Below are 17,271 nucleotides of genomic sequence, written 5' to 3' on the forward strand. Positions count from 1 at the left end.
AACCTGGAGCCAGCCAGGCTGCAGAATTGGAAGTTAAAGAGAGAAGCTTTGCTGTTGGTTTCCTAGTGCTGTTTGCCAGGGAGACTCATGGGCTGCATTTCAGGGCTGCACAGAGGAGGCTGGGGGCCAGGTTCTGATGTGTCATCCATGCTGAGAAACTGTTTCTGTCTGGAGGGGCTTCTGGAATAAAGGCTGGCATACCAGTGTTTAAAATAGTAATTTTCAGATGGACGGTGTTGAGGTGTGCGTTTGTGTCCAGCCTCCCTGATCACAGAATCCCAGAGTGGTTTGAGTTGGGAAGGACCTTAAAGTCACCCAGATCTTCTCCTTGCCACGGGCAGGGACACCTTTCACTATCCCCAGCCCCATCCAACCTGGCGTTGGACACTGCCAGGGATGGGGCAGCCACAGCTTGGGTGTAAAGTCTTCAATTTCAGTGATTTCTGCATTAGTTTGTTTTGGTTACTGGTAAATAAAGTTGCCCATTCAATTTCCTAGGCTGAGTGCAGAAGCAAAATCTTATGCTTGTTACATGCCAAGATACTGCTGACATTAACTGTACTTCCTACACTCCCTTAGACCATTGCAGCGTTTAAGTCTTCCTTTGCATCATTCTTCATATGTGGAGAGGCACAAACCGGCAAATAATTTTTCTTGGTCATCAGCTCAGAAATTTGCATGGAGTTTTTAATAATTTCTCATATCTGACACTCTTGGAGACAGTCCTATATCCAAGAGAATCCTACAGCAAGTTTTTTTTTTTCAATGTTTTTTAAGCTGCACCCTGTAGATGCAGACGTTTCTATGAGAAAGGCCAGCCCAGCTTATGCCTTGCACATACATTAGGAAATCTGCAGTGCCACTAGAGAGCAGGATCTGTCAGAGCTGCAAAATGGGGCCAGAAAAGACAATTCCTTGGTATTCAGGGCAAAAAGAGAAGAAGAAGAAAAAGGGAGAAGCCAGCAATGGCAAAATTGAGTTGCTTCCCTCACACCCGTTGGAGATGTTTTTCTTTAAAGTCTGTTGAAATGAGAATTCACATCTGTGTTCAACAATCAGTAAATAAATGAAAAAGAAAATTATTAATTTAGAACTCAATGTATTTAGACATTTTAAACTCTATGCATATGCATAAACTTTGCCAGTCTCTCTTTCAGTGTGATTTTTGGTGCCTTAGTGGAACCTGAATATTTGTAGCTCTTGGTCCTTGTCTTTCTTGTGTACTTTGCGTTTCAGCTCCTGTTTTTATTGCTCAGGTAAGGAGCGAGGCAGGAGCCATTAAAGGGAGATAATGTCTTCAATGTGTCTCTCCTGCAGCATTCCCCACACACCAGTACAGCTCCCAGAGCTTTGGGGATGCTGTGCTTAATGTTCACTGCTGCCTTGGACTGCCACCACGTGAAGAGCAGCAGCTCTTCCAGCAGCCTCCTGAGACTGCCACCATGCCAGCATTCCTGGGAAATGGGCAGCTGGGGGACTGGCAGTGCTCTTACAACAGATTAAGATCTCATTTCTTGCTGTTTCAGTGTTGTATTGGTGTTTCAGATACCAATATCTGTATTGCAGAACGAAAGTAACAGAATTGCTCCACTTAGTGAAATGAAAATAATCTGCCTGATGTTTCTCAGTGATGTGACATGTTTTCCTTCTTAGTAAGTGATGACAACATATTAATTGTGCCTGTTTTACAACCCTTTAGGTGGCTATAATAGCGGGAAATTTTGAGCTTGCTGAATACATCAAGAATCACAGGGAAGCTGATATTGGTAAGCAAAATATTTACAGACTCTGAAAATAAGTTGGGCTTGTTTGTGCCAGGGTTTTGCAAAGATGTTAAAACTGATTCTATGTGAGATACAACCACAGGGCTGCTGACATTTCAGGGAGGTTTGAAAAGTAACTCTTTTAAAAAAATGCAGATGGGGAAAAAGCTGAAATATTTTCAAAAATATACTCTGAAGAGGAAAATGTGGTAAGTGGTAGGTGCTTTCTAAGTATAAATCAGTCAGTTTGTAATAAACTAAATACACATCCACATCCCTTCCAGATTGGCTCTTGCAAGTTGTTTTGGCCTTGCCTAAAGCAGCTCCCAAATAGGAATAATTGATCAAAAGATGAAAATGGAGAAAGGTACTTCTCTATAATTAAATGAATATATAGTAGAAGCCAGCTCCCCATATCCATGAAAATGTTCCCTCTCACTGAGTTTGGTGGGATTAAGGGCCTTAAGGACCCCTGACAAAAAATTGGAGGCTCTTTCAATATCTTTTTATGCAGAGGAATTTGCCATTAAAATAAAAGCCAGTTTGATACAAGTGATGCCTAATACAGTTTAACAAAATGGGTTGAAATGCTTTAATTCAAGTTAATTTAAGTTCCAGAGAAATATCCTGAAGTTGAACAAAAAAAGACATTTCTTTTGCAGCAGGAGGCTCTGTGTACTCACCTGCACTGATTTAACTCAGCGAGGCAAATCTCTGACTTGAGTATTTCATTTATATGGGAAATGAGGCCAGCTCACATGAAGTATAAAACTAAGGATGTGGATTAAGGACTACTTTCCCTTTCCCCTCCTTGTTGCATATGATCTGCAGGGATATGGTTGAAGGTTCTGTGGTAATGTAAGTTCTTGTAGCACTTTCAGCTCTTGCAATGTGCACTGAGAAAACTGAGGGCAAAATGCACCAAAGTCGTAACTTCTGCATAAAGGTTCAGAGACAGTCTGGAAGGGTTTGGTTTTTTTTTCCTGGGATGATGGGGATGGTTCCTTTCCGTGTAAGAATTCTTCATCAATCTATATTTATTATAATCTGTAAAGCATGAATTAAAAATGAACATGTTATTCTTATTAGGTTGAGCATCTTATTGTTGTTTATATTTACATATGGGTAATGGGGTTTTTTTGTAGGATTTGGTGATTTCTAGAAAAGTTCTTAAAAAATACTTTCTATGGGAAGATTCTCCAAATTTTTCTGATGCCTCCATCTTTGCCACTGAAAAATAGAAATATTGGTGCTGCCATTATTTACTTGCCATTTTTGCAAGATGGTGGCTTGAGCATGACTGTTTAAATTAATAGATTTGTCTTAAAGAGTAAACATTACATTATTTTATTTCCTCCCACCTAATTTAATTGCGCTGACCATTTGTCTTTTAAGTTTTATTACTTATGAAAAATGAAGTTGTTGAAATGTCTATTTTTGGAGTGTCTCCCAGTGGAGAAAAAAGAAGAGTAAATCAAAGAACCAAATCCTGAGCAGAAAACCTGAGAGCTGCTGTGATGATGAATGTGCAGAGTGATGTCAGCATTTCAGCTTCAGCAAGTTGGCTTTTGCTTCTTGTGCTTGTCTGGTTACCCACTGTGTTCCTATAATTTTGGATGCATTCCAAAATTTACCATTGAGTAATGCACCTCCTTAGAGGCAGCAGAGGGGGAAGGAATAGTGAAGAGCTTGGGAAGTATCCTCAGGAAGATGAAGACTATTCATACTGTCAAGTCTCTTGAGAAACTTTTAATCACACATCTCTCAGAAAGTGTATTTTTGGTTAGATTATGAATTTTGATATCGAACCCATTCATTAAAACCTGTTATTATTTTAAGTTCATTTATTAATCCAAATCTTTTTGCACTTTGTAATTATTTTAGACTCTGTTTTAGAAGTAGAAAATTCTGGTTTACATCAGAGCCACTAAATATTTCTCCTACAGATCAAATCCCACCAAGATTGTTCTTCCTTATTCTTTTAATTTAATTGTAAAGCACTTTCACATCAGATGGATGTGAAAATTAGGCATATATAAAATTAGCTTGTTTGCAATAATCATAAGACTTCCCGATATTCTGGAAAAAGAAGAAAAATATAAAAAATATTTTAGAGCCAAAAAAGGTGAGAATAACGTCCCATGGAGTAATGTGAATAAACCTATAAAGAAAAAGCCTTGCAAGGGATTCCTGTGGCTTTAGTCCAATAAAACCCCCCTGGCTGATTCTACCAGCAAAGTTCTTACTCTGGACTGGGATGAGGCTGTTTTGTAAGACTGAATCAAACAGAAAAGATAAAGGAATCCAAGGACAGGAAAAAAGAGATGCCCACAAAGGATTAAAAACAAGATCCAGATTTCATTGTATTTCTCTTTTATGAGGGAATCCCTTTTGTTTTCATGGCAGATGTTTGAAAGGTGGATAGAAATTGCCATATCGTTTAAAAAGTAATCCTATTTGAAACAAATTACAATAGTATTTTTCATAGGGCAAGAAACCCTATTACCATAAGGTACTTAGAAACTTGTTTTACAAGCAGTATGAAATGCTCAGTGTGGCTTGTCATATTATTTCAATTCATCATACCCCCAAATTAGTTTTGTTTTTTTTTTGAAGAATAATAGCACCAGAGTAGCATATTTTAATTATTGGTTATTTTGGAAGTCTTTGGGACCCAGAAGTGTATCCCAGCTCAGTGACTATTGTTGCCTCTTCTTTTCTGCTTTGAGGAAGACCTTACACATACCCCTGATGTACAGCAGTTGCACACCACTAAAAATATTTAATAATAATAGTAATAGTGTCGCTTTTAAACTTCTTTTTTCTTTTAACTAACCATAGCACATTTATAATTTATTTAACTTTATGCATTTATTTATTGCAAACTAAGAGAAAGTAATGGATTAAAAGATGTGATGAATAGAAAAGTTAATCCCTGATTGTTTTCATCCAGCCTGCAGCTGTCTGTGAGTAAATGAGCACAGCAGATTTAGGAAGCATTTGCTGTACAGAATTTACTATGGCTTCTATAGGATGGAGGTACAAAACCCAATCATATATGTAAGAATTTTGAAGCTTTCATTACATACAGATATGCAGATATTAAGTATGTTGCAAGCTGATAATCCTTTGACTTGGATAACCTATTTTTAAATCTCTCTTTTGCCTTGGTTCTTTGTGATGGGATGAATTTTCAGACGGAGTAAATGACATGGGTTGTTCTTCTTCAAGTGAACAAGGTTTGTTTTCTATTGTGCATCTTGTCCTTCAGCAGCTCTGGAGCCAGGACTGATAGGATTCTTTTGTCTGGTTTTTTGTTTGCTTTAGGAAAATGAAGCACATTGAGCTGGTGTGTGAGTTTTTGGTAGTTGATTAGCAGACTAACTAATACTTGGATACTGTTGCTAGGCTTCAAGTCAGAGTTCCTGTATTCCTCTATAATTATGCAGAGAGATGTGTGTGTATGATGGTTTGTCTGTGCTTTCACATGGGTGTTTTTATTTTGATAATTTTGAAAATCTGCTAATACAGTCTGTAGACACATTCCACAAAGAGAAATTGCTTTGAAATTAAACATTTTTCAAGTATGAGTAAAAATGTGGGTTTTTAAACTGGCATTGTGACTGTAAACATAAGGAATGTGTATTTTATTGTGGAATAAGCAGAACAGGTATTTCAGAACACGAGGATATTAGCTGGTTTGTGGTAGAATTGCTTTTCTAACTAATTTTCTTTAATTAGATGAGAGTGATTGAGGTCAGCAATCTTGGTTTTTCAGCTGCAAGTGTTGCTATTAAATGCTGGCCAGCCTAAGGAATATTCTGTTTGTTTACTTATTTATTTGGGTTTGGGGAATGGTTCAGTAATTTTGATTTTCATCAATCAAATGCCTGCAGAATACTCTTCAAGCTGAGGGAAATCAGATTGAGACAGATAACATAAGAAAGAGGAAAAGACAGCAAAGCAAAAGAAAAATCTACAAAACTGTCGGCAGCGTGCAGTGACTTGTTCTATTTTTATCACTTGTTATTTAATAGAAGCAAAAGGGACGGAAACATCTATTGTAGCCCTGTGCAGCTGTCATTTGGGAGTAGCATTACCTGTTTCAAATGTTAGGGACCATTTAACGTGGAAAAAGAATGATATCTGTGTAATCTGGGTGGCAAAACCACTGAGGTGTGAATTTCCCACGTTTTAAGTTGCATATTGTGTGGTAGAATATCATAATCCTGTGTTCCTTTTGCAATTTCTTTCAAATATCTGTCCTAAACAAATAATTACTTCTGTGTTCATAGAAAAAACACTCCTTTGCATTAATGATGTTTAGGCTGGGTTACAAGCAAACAAATACTGATTGGTATGAAATAAATCTGTTGCTATTATTTCTCTGTTTTCCTCTGAATGGTTGCAAGAAATAGAATTTCCTGTACGCAGTCTTGCTATGTGGCAGCAAACAAATTGGAAAACTGGGAATTGTGTGTTAATGTAATTACATACTGAAATGTAGGGCAGAGCTTGAAAAACTTACCATGCTTTTCCTTTTCCTTTTGATCACAAGTTAGTTATTTCTGTGTGTGCATTGGTGCAAAACCATACAGTAATTTGCTTTATTTCAAAGTTTAAACTTCATTTTCAGAAGCTGGTTGCTCTTGGTCTTTGAACTTGGGTGTACTCTGTGCATATAACAAGGACTGCAGGCTGAGGTGTGCAGGTTCTGTGGTGTGGCCATTGCTGAGGCTTACTTGAAATTCTGAGCAGGAAGGTGAGCAGGGAGCTGGTGCCACGTGTCAGTGCTGCTTTGAGTACAGCTGATTGCAGAATGCTCTGGCTGCTTTTGGGGATCAGCCTGCAGCCTGTCCTTACCACCTGCCAGGTGGGCCACGACTGCCACAGCTACTCCTCCTAGGCTTTATTTTACAGACTGAACCAGAAGAGCCTGGCACTCGAGCCAAAAATAACCCACTGAAGGGATCCCAGGCTGCTCCCAGGGCCCTTGAGCTACTTTTGGTCTCAGGCAGAACTCTGGGCTGAGCAGTGGCTGCAGAGCACGCTGGCACATCCCCTGCAGGTGCCTGGAGGGTGGCAGGAGAAAGGAAAGGGGGATTGCTCTGTGTTTGAGCCTTGCCCCAATCTTTACACCCAGATCCAAAGGGCTGGAAGTGTTTCCAGGGCCTGTAGCTCCTGCCTCCCCCAAATCTGGCTTCCAGCCAGCTGCCAGCCCATGGCTGCTCCTCAGCAGAAATGTCTCTCACCTTCTCTGCACCTTCCAGGCTGGGACCATTGTGTCCAGCAGTTGGAATGGGCTGCTTTCAGCAACATTTCTGTCAGCAGAGCTGTTTCCTCAGAGTTGGGTCAGAAACCTTTCCCAAGCCCTTCAAGGGTTTTCGCTGGCTAAGACACCATTCTTTCACTAATAGTGGCTTTTTTCCCCTTGGTTTTTTTTTTTTTTTTTAAATAGTTTTCACTGTCTTGACCCCCACGAGGGAGACTGTACAGGAAAATAAAATCAGAGGCCATGGTCAGAACTAGTGTAAGTCACAGAATTAGAAAAAGAAATAGAGTCATAAAACAAGGAGAAAAAGTGATTTGAAGTTCCTGGTGACAGTGGCTATGACAGGGACAAAAATGAAATGTACTTTTGTATGTCAAACAAGTTATCAAATGAATAAGGTTAATTTCTTGCTTTACAAAAACAAATTTAGTGGATTGTACTGTCCTCAAAATGCTGGTGGAGTCTATAAAAGGATAGTGCCATTGAGCTCACTGTGCAGCCAAGGGTCAAGCTGGGAGCAGACAGCAGTGCAAGTACCCCAAAGCCCTCAAATGCTGCAATTCTGAACTAATATTTCAGCCAAACTGGAACTTCCAATCATGATTTTCAGTTAATCCCTGTGAGTGAAACTCACAATGTTGTTCAGCCTGGATCCTTCTGATCCCAGTAGCTCCCCCTGGAAGCACTGGAAATGGTCAGCAGACGACCCATCCCTCAGGAATCTGCTTTCTGATTCAGCCTGGTGCCTGATCCTACACCAGGATGTCAAGGGAAGCTAGAATTAGTTAAGGAGTTGCATTTGGCTGAGGGGTTGTGAAAAGAAAAGAGCACTTTTGAGTTTATCTCTGTCCTGAAGTTTGTTCAGTCACCTCTGTTTCAGTTTTACAGGTCATAGGTGACAAAATAGGAAGAGGTTTATATGATCGTGCTGTCTGACCTTCTCATGGTGCAGATTACAGCTTTTATATTAACTAACTCCTGTTTCAACTGGATTAGAACCAGGAAAAACATTTTGTTTTGTTAAAGACCTGCAATACTGTAAATGGGATTTGGGAAACTGTGTCCTGGTCTTGTGATCTGATGGGGCTGGATCCTTTTGTTGTTCTGGAGTTGATCACCCCTTCTTAGAACCGGCATGTGTTTCTGAAATCTCTCTGGCTGCTGCAGCTGGACCCTGAGTGTGGCTGAGGCTCCTCAACTGTGCTGTGTCAGTGCCACATTTTCTTTCCTGAGCAACTCAGAGCTGGAATATTGGAGAGGAAAATCTCTGAGGTTTAAATGAGAGCTAGGAAACCACCACATTTATGATGGGGTTTATTTCTACTGCGGTTTGATCAGCATTATCTGAGACACCCTCTGCCAACTTTTCTCAGGCTCCACTAAAATCAGTATCCCTAAATTTGCTGTAATTGTGCCTTTTTAAAGAGGCTTTGTGTATTGGAAGTATGTGATCTGTGCATTTCAATCAGATATTATATCTATATCTATAAATATCTAGGTCTCAGTGTAACAAAACAGGAGGGTTTGGATGGCCACACCAAAATTAGGATATTAGGAAACCAACGGTTGCTGAGATAAGGGATGTGTCAATGCAGCTCTGAGATATCAGGCTGCCCAGTAAAGGATGCTACAGAAGGCAAAGTGTTTGAAGAGCCTCCCAGAGAGTTCTAGTATTCCTCAAAAGTTAATGTGTTTTCTTTGAATCATTTTTCCACATGAGCCTCAAGAGCTCTCTACGACGGTGTCAAATGCCATGCAGGATTTCTAACAGCGGATCCAGGTCAAAAATAGAGGTAGGACAAGTGGGGAAAGAGATGTGTGGAGGCTCCCAGGGCTCTCTATTCCTTCCATTTACAATGGTGAGAACACAGAAAAAAGAGATGAAAGCACATGAAATAAATGCTACTTAAAAAAAAAAAAAAAAGGAAAATAGAGAATGTTAAAAATAGTCAGGAAAATAGGAATGATTCCTGAAGAAAATTCCTATGCTTCCCAATGTAAATGAGCGTCACCAAGTACCCCAAAAACCTAAAAATTCCAAAAGAAAAAAGGGAAGAGAAGGGAAAATTAAACCCCATGAAACTCTGAGTGTAATGTAGCTCCTTATGCTGAGCACTTCATCACAAATCTCTTTATGCACCCAATAATTTCCTTTCTGTAATTAGGCTAAAAGTAGACTTCAAAGTTGAGACTGGTGGCACAGGATTGGGTTTGTAACTTGTGAGTATGTGGATTTTTATGTGCCATCATTGCTTTGTGGAAAAGAATTAGGTTCAATATAACTCCCATTTGGAGCAGGCAGGAACATGCATGGAAAAATTGGATCTGGATGAGGAAAGCCTTCCAAATATAGATGTAATTTTATTAATTTTCCAATTGTATGAAACAAATATTTGTATTTAAAAAAACCCCTTCCTATGGCTATAAAACTAAATATTTGCATGATTTCAAGGCTACTATCTGACTTTTAGATTGGTTCAAATAAACTTGAAAAGGCTTAAGTTGGACTATTCAGTTTTTAATATTGGACTATATAATTGCTAATCCCTGTTTGTATGTATTTACATTGACTTCCTTACTTGCAGCTCCTCTTTCTATTATGCTGAATTTATATTGACATAATTTTTAACAGCTCAACATACCAGTTTTCAGTCAAACTCCATTATTTATAGAAATGAAGTTGTTTTCTGTTCAATATACAATGGTTTGACAATTTAAAAAGTAAAGCTTCACTGAAGAAATTTGTTGTAATGCCTTATAAATACTCTCATTTTAATAACAAGATATTACTGTCATAATTTTGTGAAAATTGATCCAATAATATTCAGCTTCTTTAAAAGGAAATAGTATCATCCCAGGAGCCTGTTTGTTGTCAAATTCTAGATGAGGCTTGATAAAGGGACAGGCTTTGGAGCGCAGGGCTTTGTAATGAGTGTAATATTTCACACTGTATTTCACACTGCTCACAATATTTCACGCTGCTGCTGTCACTCCATTTATATCTCAATCTCCTGGGCTGGCTCTGAGTCTTTCCTGTGGAGTTCAGGGTAAGATGCAGCTTCTGCAGTCAAGGTCTTGTCACACTGTGGAAGACATTTTCAGAGTAAACACTTTGAGTATTTAAAGCAGGTCTGCTTAGGATCTTGGACAGAGATTCCAGAGAATCCAAACCTAATGATGATACTTGAACCTTTTATGTCACTCCCTCTCCCTTTTAATGAGCTGGTGTTTGGAGGTTTTTATTTCTCCCATTTAATTTCACTGCTGGATGCCTTGCATGGCCTGGGATACCTCAGGGTGTCCAACAAGGTTGTTCCCTTAGCAAATTCCATTCTGCTTTGATTTTTTTTTTACTTTTCCATTCTATGCATCTTCATAATTTCTGATATTGAAGCCAAAAGCCTGTTTTTTCTTCTTCTATTTTCTAGGTGGTGTTGCTAAAGTAATTGTTCAGAATTGTTCATAAAAGACAAAATTATGATGCTTCCTTGATTCAGAAAAAGTTGCAAAGTAAATATCAACCAAGTGGCTCTAACTGGGTGAAATCCTTGCTGAATGAAAACAACAAAAGATTTATTGAAATGAAGATTTAGAGCATTAAGATTGTATTATCTGTGTATATGTAGAGGTATCTCTGGTTTCTGTTACATACTTCTGCTGACTCCAGAACCGGATTTGGTTCCTCCTCCTATGTGTTCTCTTACCAAAAGCCCCATTACTTGATAAGCTTGCATTCTCTCTGCATAATCTTTCACATTATAGCGTTTTCATCTTGGGAAACAGCCTCTTACATCTCGTTGGAACATCTGAGGTAGCAAAATTTAACATAAACTCTGTGATGCGTTTTCAGTTTTAAATGTGCCTCATCAAATCTGTAATTCAACACAGATCAGTTATTTATCCTGAAGAATTTATTTGTTGCTCCTGAAAAAACCCTCACAAGTGCAGGTTTGTTGATTTGTCCTTTGAGTCCTTTTCCTTTCTTTTGACTTTCCCCTCAGCCATGAGCACTCCTGGGATTGAAGGCATAGGGGGTTTTTGTAATTTGCCTTCAGGGATTATGACAGGCTAAAATTAATGTTTTCATGTGTGCTGCTTGTCCTCTTCCTGCATTTCCCTCCTATGGTCAGCCCAATCTCTCTTCTTGTCCAGATGTCTGGGGTCACACCTTGCAAGAAATCAAAAGACAGATTTTTTGTGTTAGTTGAAATTTAGCCTTCTTCTGAGGGCTAAGGTTTTTATTTTGGGTCAAAGCCTGGCTTATCTTGCCAGCTTCATTACCACTCTTGAGAATGCCAGGTGCTAAAGAGCTCTATTTTTGCTGTGCAGATCAAGTGTGTCTGGTTTCTTGTGTCCTATTTTTACATAATTCTTCATTCCATGGCTTGGAAAAGCTGTGAAGGAAATGAAGAGATTGTAAATAGCTAGAGAAAACTGCTATGATATTATTACAGGAAAATGAAGGGGAAGATCTGTGAGATTGCATTTCTTAGAGGGTATGGAATTAAAATTAAAGGCAGGAAATGATGCATATAAAAACAAATAAAATAACAAATAGAATGGTACATTTTGTTAGCTATATTTCAGCAGTCAATTGACTATTTCCAGATAATTCCATAAAAAATGCCTTTGAATAAAGGATTCTCAAGTACTAGTGGCTCAGAAATGCCCCCCCTTATCCAGAGGTGTTCCAGGGCAATTCTGTTCAGCATTCAGTATTAAGCAGTTACCTGAAGAATGTGAGATGCTGAGGAGCCTGATGCCTCTTTCTCCCTGATCTGCTCAAAGGGGTTGTGCTTAAACCCTGCCAGGGGATCCCTTATCTTAAAATAATCAGGAGGTAGGGGTCTTGGAGAGAGGAAAGGAGATGTTCTGGTCCTTTGTGACCCACACAGGGACTCTGGCACTGACCTGGCTGCAGGGGCAAGCACTGTGGTCCTGCTCCATGGCAAAGTTGATTTTCCTGGGGTGGAAACCCAGAAAAACCAGCAAAGAATCACTTGCAATGACCTGCAGTGTAGCAAAAAGGCAGGAAAAAGTACCTTGAGCTGGGACCAAGAAAAGATTTGAATACCAGAAGTTTTTTACACATACTCAGAGGCAGCACATGGGAGGCCACGGACTGGAAGCCCTGAGCTTAGTTTTGGACTGTGTTTAATTTTTCATTCTGAAAACTTCACAACCGGGAGGTTGCTGGTATGGCCTGACAGCATCAATGTGGCTTGAGGAATGCTTGGAATGAGGTCATTGGTCTGCCCCAGCAACCCAGATCAGTCTGTGATCAGCTGTAACATCCAGAGCCTTTTATTCAACACCTCTCACTCAAATCCTGCATTTGTCTAACTACTAATTTTCCCCCAAATAAAGATATTATAATTTTTTTCAGCTGGTTGCATCTTGTCTGTTTTGGATCACTTTGCCATTTAATTGTGGTTTTTTTCCTGTTTCTTTTTCTTGTCACCTTCCCTCATTTTTCTTTCACTTCTACCAGTGCCAGCTCTGTTCTGTATTGTACCTCTGTGCTCTCCCAGTTCTTTGCTGGGTTATCCAGCTTCTGTTCCCCTGTAAGATTCCCCTTTCTTGCATCCGAGGAAGCTGCAAAATGATTTCTGCATATGTTGATTTTTGCTTCCCTCAAGCAATTCTATACAAAACTCTAAGATAACTGAGATAAGAAAAATCATTCCCCCATCCTAAAAGAGAGCAAGGCTGAATTCCAGCCCTATGCAGGGTAATCTCTGCCACCTTTTCAGAGTTTGACTGATCCAAAGCTACAACTCTTTTTCTTTTGCTAACACTTTTTTGATTAGATCCAGGAACTTCCACATTTTGCAAGGTCTGGGACACTGAGATTGGAGTTTAGGAATTAAAAGTAGTTATAACTGATCCCAAGAGTCTGGTGACTTTATTCCTTTCCACTCTGTGCTTAGGACAGAGTATTTTTGATCTTTTGATTCATTAGCATAGCAATGTTTATTCAGACATCTTATCAGCAACAAAGGAAAATTCTTATGTGTAAAGTTAACCAAGAGAAAGGAAAAAAAAAAGGAACTAGTCTGATATTGCTTATTTCAACTAAATGAAAGCAAATTTCATTAGCTTGATTGCTAATATAGGACATGCTTTAGGTTTTTAACACAGGACTGTGTTTTCCTTTTTGTCACCTTTTTGGGTGGGGGGAGTAGGAGGAAGGGGCTTCATTGCTGCTTTGTCTGTGCATACTGGGAGGACAGAAATTTTCTCATGATGGTGGGATGAGGTTTTCCCTTTCATCAACTTTCCTGACAAAAACTGAAGCTTGAAGCCACTCTACCTCCAAAGCTGGTGGAGCTTTCTCTCCACATGCCTGCACCAAAGGATTTTTTGTGGTGTTTTTCTTTTAAGGAAGAGATGATCTAGTTGAGTCAAATTCCCTATGGACTAAAATTGCTTGTCATCCTTTTGTGAAGTCCAGGCTCTTATCTTAGAAAGTACATTTCAAAGTTATGTACTGGCAGAAATTTTATGCAGTTAAATATAATTTTTATCATGTCCAGAGATTTGGAGGGAATAGTGCTTGGGAAGAAATTTTTGGTCACATAGTAGACTTAACAGATTTTGGGATTTGTTTGTTATTTTACTTTTATTTTCTTATTTCTGATTAATAAAAACCCTGCACTGTGAGATTATCCAAACACAGTTTGTGTTTCTGTCCACCCATGGCTGTGTCCAAATCACCAGTTGCAGTTTGTTCTGTGCCAGCTGAGGAGAGAGAAAGTTCAAATGACAGGGGGAGTTTTTCTGGTGTCTGAACTCTGTTATGCAAGTGGCAAATCGAGTTCTGCATTAAAGAAGTGTAAATCTGGATAAAAGCCACTGAAATTATTGCGGATTTAGGCTAGGGCCTTATCTTAGGGTGTGTTTGGGTTTCCTCTTGAAGAAGAAAAACCACAAAATCTTTCCTTTTTTTTTTCTGGCAGCTGCTGAAGTGTGTCCTATGCCATCTGAAAGATAACTGTGCAGATTAAAAAAAATCTGCTTCTCTTCTGGTCTTCTGTTCAAGTGAAAAAATAATTGAGTAAACTGGGTGTAAGGAGTTTTTTAGTACCCATTTATTTATATTTATTATTTGGTAACAGCGTGTTCTAGACCCAGGAAGATGAACTCTCATGGACTTCTGATATCCAAATGTTGGTGATGATCTGCACCTGCATGTAAATAGAAATGTAAAATTTGGGGATTATTTCTGCCATAGCTGCTTTCTAAAGGAGCAAGTTGCAATGACATAAGCTTTGTATCCAGTTTGCCTGTGTTACACCAGCATATGGCTCAGACACTTTGCTCCCATCCCCAACAAAATGGGCTCCAATTTTAGAATGTCCTTTACTGCATCTCCACTTTTTTTTTTTTTTTTTTAATACTTCAAGGTTTTAAAAATTCTTTTTTATTTGCAGCATTTTAATAATCATGCTCAAGTCCATTAAGCTTTGCAGGAGCTAGAAAGAAATAGGAAAACAATGAGTCATTAAAATACATAATGTGGAGGATTAAATTCCCCATTCTGGTTGAATTCCTCCCAGGCAATAAGGGAAGGTCAGGCAAGTATCGTATCATGGTAAGGAAATTTCAGAATTCTAGCAAGCGTTTTCTAATTTTTGGGGGGTCAATACTCCTGAAATTTGACTTTGAGAATGCAAGGTCACCTCTGCTGGATGTCCTTAACAAATAGCTTTGGTATGATGTTAAATAACAATTTAGATTTTTTTACTCCTGATGTGGCAAAATGAGAATGGGTGGCTTTTACAGTGATCAAATCCAGATCAGTCTTTTCTCATTAGATAAAGAATATTTTCTGCAAAGCTCAATATCATTTAATCACATAAAACTAAACACACAGAGCCAAGATTTACATGTTTATGAAATAAACTATTAGGGCTACCTTTTTGTGTTGTTTTCTTTTCCCTGCAGACATGTTGAAAAAAAATCTGTGTAATTAGCACTGGGTCCACATGAAGCTTGAAATCAAATTCGGATCTCTCTCTGCTTTTCTTTCTGTTCTGCATAAAATTTGGGATAAGGTCATTTTAGTTGAAATGTGAAGAGAGTTCTGAAGAATTTGCAAAATACTTGGGTACATATTTCAGCTCCTGTATTTCTGGAATGCCACTGCTTTGTATCTTGGGTCAGCAGTTGAAGCAGAGGAGATTTTTAATTATTCAACCTAAATGAATGATCAGTTTAATTTTAAGGATGTGTTTACCATGTACCAGTGACATAATAAATAGCTTATTGCAAATGATTTTTTAGGCTTTCAGTTGATCTGAAATTTAGGAGCAATTTTTGGCAAGGAAATACCTCCAGTCTGTGGAATATTTATTATAACTCTAGTGAAAGCATCACCTCTGAAGGACCAAATTAGAGATAACATTCCATGGGAATGTGCTTGGGCTTCCTGGGGCAAAGTGGAGATTTCTGTGGAAATTTTCCGAAAGGCCCCATGGCAATTCTGGTCTGGATTGTATGAACATTAAAAATGTCTTGGTTACTTTCCATAAAGAAGGGCCCAGCCCTGTTCTCTCTGTCCTGGGCTCCTGTTTCCCTTGGCTGAGTTGTATCTGTTGCTGCAGAATCACTACAACACAGGGACTTTAACTCAAAATCCATGAAGGGAAATACAATTATACTCACCAAATTCTTGCTGGAGCAGTTTTTCATCACAAATTCTGTGTGTAGGAACACATTTTTTCTCATCGTACCGGCAATGTCTGAAATTCAAGATTTTTTTTTTCTTTAGGCCTTCTGATAGTCAAATATATTTCTGAAAGGACTGAAAAAAATATATAACCCTAATGGATATTTTTGTTACCTGGAGTGAGGCCTATTTAATTTTTTTGTGCCTTATTTTACACTTCATAGTTTTATGGTTATGACAGGAAAGTTTTCTGCTATCTGTCATTTTGTAATTTCATTTTGAAATCAGATCTAGAGTAGGCAACTCCATTGAATTGAGAACTTCTTTGCTGTGGAAGATCTGTGGGGAAGAATTAAGCACAAACAAAACTGTAATGGTATGCCTTACAACCAGAGGGGTTAAAACTATTGAATTCTGATGAAGAAAACATTAATGCATGGAGTTTACAACCACCTGAGTACTTACAACCACTTAGATGATAATAAATTCAGGCACATGGAAATACTTCATAATATAAGATTTATGTAGATTTCATGGAGAATTTATCCAGAGTAATTTGTATAAACTTACAAGAATTATTCATCTCTCTCCTGTTTACATTAGCCTGTAAGTAATGATGGAGAGCTTCAAAACAGCTGACTGGGATGGAGGCAAAAAATTAATTTATTCCTTCTGATCTTCATGTATATTCCTAAAGATAAAAAAATAATTGCTGTAAATCATGGCCTAAGATATTTCCCATTAAATCTCAGTACTAAAAATGAAGGTGGTGACAGCAATAGCTTCTTCCCTCGCTGGAGATTTTCTTTTATATAACTTTATATTGCATGCCCAAAGTTTCACAAGTCAGATATGGAATGAAGAGGATGGTAGCCAGTGCTAGAATTGTCTTTATGGGATGATGATGATGATAATAATAATAATAATAATAATAATAATAATAATAATAATAATAATAATAATACAGACTTTCTCAGGTGTGTGCCTAAGGACACACCTTCATTGCCAAGGAGTGAGAATCTACTGGAATAAAAACGGAGCAAGTTCGTTTTCCAAGCATGGCCACAGGTCAGTGCTTGTGGCACCAGGACAATTCCCAGGCACGGACGTGGGGATTTGGGTTGTAATGATTTGGCTGCTCCCACGGGAGGCTCCAGTCTTGTGGAGGAGTGTCAGGAGTTGTGAATGATCCTCGTTCTCAGCTGCTTTCCCTTGATTTGCATTTCCTTCCGAGCTGCTTAACCACGGGTAGATTATTTCAATTTTCTTGGTGAATAATGCATGAGGGTGTATAAGTGGATGTTCCTTGGCTGAGTGGGCTGCAGATTAGAAGTGTCAGCTCCTTTGCAGCATTAATGTGCATTTCTTTCTCAGGTTAAAGCTGGAGAGAGCCTAGATATGCTTTTTTTGGAGAACTCCTACAAGTGCCAAAATATTGGCAACGTTTGCTTTTTCTCTTCTTTTCCCCTTGACTACCTGTTATTTGAATGAAAAAGCCAGTTGCCAATTTTCCAGTACAAGCTTATTTTCCTTGAGACTCCCCCTCAAGATTTCAATGCCACATT

At 38.6% G+C, this 17,271-nt stretch overlaps 1 protein-coding gene across 2 annotated transcripts in view; it reads left to right on the forward strand.

Annotated features, from left to right (window-relative positions):
- SHANK2 (SH3 and multiple ankyrin repeat domains 2) overlaps window positions 1–17,271 on the forward strand; it is a 280,376-nt gene that overhangs the window by 60,205 nt on the left and 202,900 nt on the right. For both annotated transcript variants that reach the window (XM_064715490.1, XM_064715491.1), the window contains exon 12: window positions 1,700–1,766. In XM_064715490.1, the coding sequence (XP_064571560.1) occupies window positions 1,700–1,766 (67 nt within the window). The remainder of the gene's footprint in view (window positions 1–1,699; window positions 1,767–17,271) is intronic.

This window comes from Zonotrichia leucophrys, chromosome 5, assembly GCF_028769735.1.
Source record: "Zonotrichia leucophrys gambelii isolate GWCS_2022_RI chromosome 5, RI_Zleu_2.0, whole genome shotgun sequence".
NCBI classification, from domain to species: Eukaryota; Metazoa; Chordata; class Aves; order Passeriformes; family Passerellidae; genus Zonotrichia; species Zonotrichia leucophrys.